This window comes from Rhopalosiphum padi, chromosome 3, assembly GCF_020882245.1.
Source record: "Rhopalosiphum padi isolate XX-2018 chromosome 3, ASM2088224v1, whole genome shotgun sequence".
NCBI lineage: Eukaryota > Metazoa > Arthropoda > Insecta > Hemiptera > Aphididae > Rhopalosiphum > Rhopalosiphum padi.
In genome coordinates, this window is record NC_083599.1 from 5,910,009 (window position 1) to 5,917,632 (window position 7,624).

The 7,624-nt window shown below is 24.8% G+C and overlaps 1 protein-coding gene across 2 annotated transcripts; it reads right to left on the bottom strand.

The window, feature by feature from the left end:
• Positions 1-86: 86 nt before the first annotated feature.
• Positions 87-5,561, bottom strand: LOC132927085 (sentrin-specific protease 1-like). 2 transcript variants are annotated; one of them, XM_060991540.1, is made up of 4 exons: positions 5,291-5,561; positions 1,530-2,723; positions 1,248-1,435; positions 87-452 (listed from the first exon to the last, which is right to left on the bottom strand). In XM_060991540.1, the coding sequence occupies exon 2, from the start codon at positions 2,690-2,692 to the stop codon at positions 2,072-2,074; it is 621 nt and encodes a 206-aa protein (XP_060847523.1). In that variant the 5' UTR covers positions 2,693-2,723; positions 5,291-5,561; the 3' UTR covers positions 87-452; positions 1,248-1,435; positions 1,530-2,071. The 2 variants fall into 2 exon arrangements, with proteins under 2 accessions (XP_060847523.1, XP_060847522.1); XM_060991539.1 differs by having other exon boundaries at positions 87-772.
• Positions 5,562-7,624: the final 2,063 nt, after the last annotated feature.

A 7,624-nucleotide genomic window follows, 5' to 3' on the forward strand; every position in this document is an offset into this window, starting at 1 on the left:
TTTCTTATAAATACAATTAAACCACCAATTTGAAGAATGACATTTTAAATACACGAACAAGGGTTATTTATTTGATAAAATTGTAATATACTCAATTGATTTTATTTTTTTATGCTATTTAATTTACAAAGTACTTAACAAATTACATAATCAATTATACATAAATATTATTTCCTTGTTAAAATATATTTAAAATAATAATTACACAATAAAAATAACTATTCATTACATATTATAATATTTAATCTGGATTCCGGAGATAAATACTTAATATTTCATAAAAATTATATAACACATAGTATATTATTTACAATTAAAAACAATACAATAAAGTCCACAACATAAAAATTGGTCCATCACACCAGCAAAATTCCATGAATGGTAACCATAAGTTCTTAGAATAAAGTAATTACCCTGCATATTTCGACTTCGAGTTTAAAAGTTTAAAATTCCTGGAACATTTGGAACGAGTTCAATAGTGAAGGTGAAATAAAATACGATGTTAATGTTGAATATAAGCATATTGGTCTACATGAATTTTAATTGGTATTTATATTGAACAATTTTGTTTTAAGTGTATCTAGGAATATTTATTTTACATTAATTGTTTGTAAATGAATAAATAAACTAAGTACTAATCTAATACAATAGCTAAATTCAAAGTTAATATCACAGCAGAAGGAATAATTATGCATCACAAATATTCAAATCTTTTTTTCACAACAGTTTCCCACATATTTTTTATTACACTGAGATTGAAAAGTTTTGTACCCTGCAAATAAGACACGATAGTTATAAAACTATATATTTTTTACCAAGCACAGAATCCTCCAAAAATAGTTATAAGTTGTTATTTACAAGTTAACTACATTTAAATAGTATAATTATCATATTTGACTAACATTTAAAAATGCTTATAATTTAATGATAATTCTGTAATCTTTTGGGGGTTGACTATCAGAGACAAATTGTGTGTTTTTTCACTTGTTTATCTGTTTCTGTTTCTAATCTCATTATCTACTTTATTATTAGGCTAAGTGCTTAGGGAAAATTCAGGGTAGGCCATGGCATCCCCTGCGGCCTGTAGAGCAGTTTTTTTTATTCTTTACTACTTGTTAGTGCAGTATTTTATAAACAGAAATCAGTCATGAAATTTTGTCAGTAAAATATAAATTTTTTTTTAAAATTCTTTTCACAGCTATAGGAAGGTTTTTTATAAAAATTGATGATATGAAAACACAACATACCATAACAAATAAAAAAGAAAGTGAATTAAAATTTCCTATTTTCCTAGCTGTACTGTCTCCACAACATGAAAATTGGTCTGTGGTACTGGCACCATCCCATGACTAGTAACCATGAGTTCTCAGAATAAACTTATTGTCCTGCATGTGTTGACTTCATAATATTTAGAAGAATGAAATGCCTAGAACATCTGAAACAAGTTTAATAAAGAAATTGAATCATAATAATAATATGTATTTGAATAAATGAATTCCATATTCAAAAAACATGTCAATTATTCTTACTGTTATGATGACCATTGATGAAAAATTTGATTCGTGACAGTGACAGGCTAGTTTTTCTAGTTAATATCGTTAGTGGAAGACGCTTTTATCTAAATGTTATGTAATAAACAATTACATGGAACTAATAACAGCATTTATTCCAAACACTATATATGCTTTTGACACATCTTTAATTTTAACTTCACTGAAAGCAAACTTATTCCTCTGTTCAACGTTGGACAAAATAAACTGATATATTTTAAACAAAAACAGCTTTTCCTATCAATTTAAAAAAAAATAATCATTGGATCCGATTATGTGTAGTGTTTTATTTAATTGTAATTTAGAATGGTATTTTATAGTATGTTTGATATCTCTTGTCAAAAGAACGGTTTTAACTTATAATAATTGCATGTACCAAAACTGAATATTTACTGAGTACAACTATATAGTATCATACTCAATATTTCCAAAAAAATATATTAATCATTTAGAGTGTGAAAACAATTTTAATTATATTAACTGTCAGTAAATATCATTGGATATAAACATTGATTTTTTTATCATGAGTTTATAACATTCATAATGAACGAATCAATATCTTTTGCATCAACATCTACATCCACTAACCTTTTTACCGTTAGCTCATATGCAATCAATTGTCTAAATGATTTCATGTTTTTTTGAGTGAAGTTGAACACTGCCCCCCTTGCTAAATATTCAGCAAAGGTACATACAAAAACTCCACAATCATAGCCATTCTCTTGATGAGGGATATTTTCTACAGTAATTAGTCTCCAATCTTTTGCACATAATGGTGATCCTATTTGATCTATATACTTATTATTCAAATAGTTGAATATAATATGTTGAGCTTCAAAATTATGCCCTCCAAGACTATCATAATATTGAATTTCTTTTGTCTCAAAGTTCACACACACCAAGACCCAGTGACTACTAATTTGTATATGTATAGGAATCATAAGTTTTTTCTTCGATAATAAATCATATTTTCGAAACCATCGTCTAACATAATCATACCCTCTTACACTAAGATTACAATAAAAGAATGTGTTAAATACATATACATGTGGATAACGTTCATTAATTAGATCCACATAATCATTTATGACTTTGTCAGTTAGATAAAATTGTGTACTTGAAAAACCTCTGCTGTTAGCCATATTTTATAAGTATTATGTACTTGTCCACAAACTAAAATTATAAAAATTAATTAATACATAATTTAATTGTTTTATACTTGTTATAACTAAACACATTACTAATAGTAAAAATAATAAAGTATTAAATTTAAATTGTTTAAAATAAAAATAATATACAATATATCATTTATACAGTATTCATACAGAAATATAATTATTTTACAGTCGTTGTCAGATAAATTGAGACGGTGGCGGCGGCGCCACACTAATGAAAAACCAAGGGTTCTCAGTATTTATATATTATTATTATCAACAATAGTTGTAATACATTTTAAAACTGATTTTACTTTATGAATTTAAAATCAAATATTCTGATAATAATTAATTATTATTTTATAATAAAAAATAAAAATCGTATTAATTAATAATAATAATAATAAAAATAAAATAATAATAACCCACCGTGATTAGTTTGGCCTACACTTACTGAGAAGCGCCGCCGCCACTTTTTTAATTTATTTGGCAACGACTGTAAATTATTAAAATAATATTATTAACTATTTTATCAATAGTACAAGATGAAAAAACAGTAATAGATAGTATTATTTTCCACCTCAAATGCATTGTTTATTGTACAATAAAACTATTGTGTTACCTAACATTATTTTTATTACATTATATTCATTTTTCATTTTAAAACAAGGGCATTATTGATAATAGTTAACAATTTTTTAAACCATATTCGGCTCATTTACTAAAATAGAAAAAATTCTTGCACCTTTGAGTGAGGCAATTGATACTTGGAAAAATGTATAAGATTTTATTTTTAAAAAAATGTAATACAAGTAAAAATGTAAAACTTGGATAGATTTAACATGATTATTACAGTATTACACCACCACATTTTGAGCAAATATATATCAAATTCTTATTATAATAGCTCTCATTTACCAGAAAAAGAATCTGATTTAAAAATGAGTTATGAGTATGTAAAATATTAAATGACTTCAAAATTAAAATATTATAAAAAGCTAATGAGAAATTACAATTATTTTCTTTTATATAAATTAGATAATAGGTCAATTCTTTGTAATATTAAAGCTAATAACACATATAATATTTGTATCATCTTCTTAATATTATTAATAAAATGGGTAATGGTGAAGAACTTAGTGTAAAAGAAACTCAACATTAGATAAGACAATTAACTGAATTAAGAATGCTATTATTTACAGTTGTATGTAGTTGAAAGTTTGTTTTTATTATATAGTATAAAGAAGTTTTGAACAGTTTATTTCTCGGTTTATTTGTTATTTCTTTTATTAAAAATAAGTTTCTATATTTTAATAACGAGACCATAACAGTGATTATATTATATTATACATAAATACATTTAAAAAAATAAGTTTATACATATTTTTTATGTAATCTATAGTTTTACTGTTGTATTGTAAAAAAGTATAATACTGCATACAATAATAATTAATATATTTTATATTATAATATAAAACTTAAAATTAAAACAAAAAATTTAAAAATAATTGATCATGTTTCCTAAATTATAAAATTAAACTGAAAATGTTTAATTATCTATCTTTTTTTTTATATTTTTAAGTTTATTGGTACATATTTTAATGTTTTTTGTGCTGTAAGTCCCAAATACTAGTTATAACCTATTTTTTTTTTAATATTAAATATCAATGCTATTTCAGAATTAAAATTATAAGAGTAAATACGTAAAGCATTATCTTCACAAAAAAAATATGTGCCTTTAACTTGGCAATATGGCATAAACTAAAAAGTAAAATCAATTAAATACTTTACAACCTATGCTATAAGGCTATGAATTAATGATGAATACATGAGTAAAAGAATTTATCTACAAACAATAGTGTCTTAAATTTATAAAACATTAAACATTGTATTTGTTGGTAAATAATTAATATTATAATTGTCAAATAATAACGAGCAATTTATTATGCATTTAAATTTAAAACATAATTAAAGCAAAATCTTTTAAGAGACATAAAATAGTACATAATTTAGAAGTCTTTTTGCATCTTTTTGTTAAATCAATCAATAAAATAATATTTTTTTTTTTTTGAGGATTTTTCGTTTTAGATTACTAGGCTGTTTATTGCTTTCTTTTCTATTCACACCTGAATTACCTCAAATAGTGTATAACCAATTATCTATGATGTTGTTCCAACTGCGAGTATACATTATTTACTACGTTTTCTGAATTCATGTTTGATGTACTTGAACACAGTATTCAATTTTTATTGTTGGATTAGAAACTGATAAGACATACATTGACTTGATACAAATGTATAATAATTGTCTTAGTATCGAAGAAAAGTAAATGAAAACATGTACATCTATTATTTGATAATAAGTATATTTTCTATGCTATAATGATCTATTTGAATAAAAACTTTGTTGACGTCGTTTATACCACATCACAAATAAAAATAACTTAAAAACTCAAGTTATGAGAGACTGTGCACATCAACATTTTAAAATCTCAGTTCAATTCATAATTACAGTCATATCATACTATATAATCTCAGACTGCAGACCATAGACCCTTAAACAATTCTAATGTCTCGTGGTACTTACTTAACAAGATACGTTCTATGATCGTCGTACGCCGTTATCTAAGTCTCGACCCGTTGGTTTTACAATATGCAACAAAATCTAACATATATATTCTAATATGCGTAATTTATGTATGTAAAATAATAGCGATCTTATTTATTACAAACTAGTCGTATTGCCGTAAAAACGTGTAATCATTAAGACGTAAAAAGAGACTGGTGTAGTAGAATGACAAAAGTCTATTCTATCGTCAGATTTTCGGTGAAATAGCGACAAGTAAACAAGTTAATAACTAACGTTATCATGACGTTATCATGGTTATAAATCGTTTAGTTACTATCGACGAATATGATGGTAATAAATAAACTCTCTTATGGAGGCAATTCTTTAAACTCTTGTGGAGGAAATTCTTAAATCCGTGATTAAAGCTACTGAATTGTACTACTGAATTTATACTATTATTTATTAATTTCACCGTATTTCGTTTGCTCCATTTTAAAATGTTTTTGTTATTCACCAAATTAAATAATGTCGTTTCTGTGAAAAATAAATATTATGATGGGAGAGTGGTTACCTTCATCATTCGATTTTGTCAGGATGTGAAATTTTAAAAGAAATGAAAAAAAACAACAACCGTATAATACATCTATATTATGTATATTAATTCTGCGCGCCCAACTCGGCGAATGGCGCAACAGACTAGACTGCTAAAAAATATAAAATAACTAATCGGTCGCTATTGTCACCGACCACCGTGGTCGATTCGAAACGTCGGTCGACAGTTTCGACACACGCAGACAAGAATCTAGGACAAAATATCCAAATGTGTCCGTTTTTCCCAAAATAAGTGCATTACACTTTACTTTCTAATAAATTTAATAAAATATAAATATATTATATTATTCTACATCAACTAATAAAATGTAAATTAATCTTAGTTTTTAATTAAATTAATCCATTTTTCTGAAAATAAGTGCATTAAACTTTACTTGATAATAAAATTAGCTCAAATACTCAAATAATATAAGCATTTTGACAAGAAAAATAAAATTCTATAAATAAAAAAATGTATAATATAATAGAAAAAGATCTAGGAACTGATCCAGTTTTTATATAAATCCATATCCCAATCCCCTGAGGCCTGAGTTGAGCTTTTAATTGTTATTAGTTATTAGTTTACTTGTTGATATATATATATCAGGAGTGTATTTAGAAATGTCTTATGGGGGGATGCGACATGAAAATACGTAAAAAAACGTACACAAGATAATATTAAAAATAAAAAAAATAGATTATATTGTAAAAAATGTCGTCGTGTACAACGTATGACGATAACACATAATAAACAACATAATAATAATAATATTCAAAATTACTATATTTAAATATTACTATCTTTATACTTATAAAGGTTGTGTACTTGTGTGTACCTACTACCTACCTTATTATCTTTAAACATATAATTATAAAAAAATCTACCATATCTAAAATGATAAAAACTGTATCACAAACATGTATAAATAATATATCAATTGATATTGATCATACTTATTAGGTACTTGATTTTAACAATAGACAAAAATTCAAAAAATTATATAGCTGTGTTTTAAAGGAGTAAGAAAGATGACACGGGCTATGGGCGGCAATTAGTAATAATTATAGTCTATAGTTAGGATGTTTATGATTTTGCATATTTTTTTATGTTGTCCAATATCTTCCATTTTTATATAGAAATGTGTTTCATGATATCTATATTCAAAAATCAAAATTTTATTTTGAATATAATTGCATACTATACTATTTTTTACTTATAAGTGCATTATTTGTGTTTTTTCTGTTTTTAAGCACGTATTTATCGGTTTTTGATGCAAAATACTGAAAAATATATATTTTATTATCTAACCGAATCTGAAATAAGTTTGATTATCTGTATTGTATTTTTAAGTTATCACTTATAATAAGTGACTTATTTATAGTTAAGATTTTAATATGGTTATACAGACTACGGAGTAAAGGTACCTACTTAAATATTAAAAAACATTAGTATTAACACCAAATAGACGAAGATTTACAACTGAACATTTAAAACAAACAATAATTATTGAATGTAAATCTTTTTAAAATATGTGTTTTCATATTTAATTTAATTTTATATAGTAAATAAGAAAATTTGTAAATGTAATAGACAATACAACGAGTACATAATAATAGTACCGACCCAATTTGTTTATATTCTACATTCTATATTTAGTTGTCCGTTTTGGGCGTTTCATCTAACAAAAATGACTTCATGGGAATATGAATAACCAAAAATAAAATAATATGGATAACTCGTTGACAACTGAATATTTTCAT

Bases quoted from the DNA above. Each gene is read 5' to 3' on its own strand.
- LOC132927085 (XM_060991540.1), bottom strand. From the start codon at position 2,692: ATGGCTAACAGCAGAGGTTTTTCAAGTACACAATTTTATCTAACTGAC.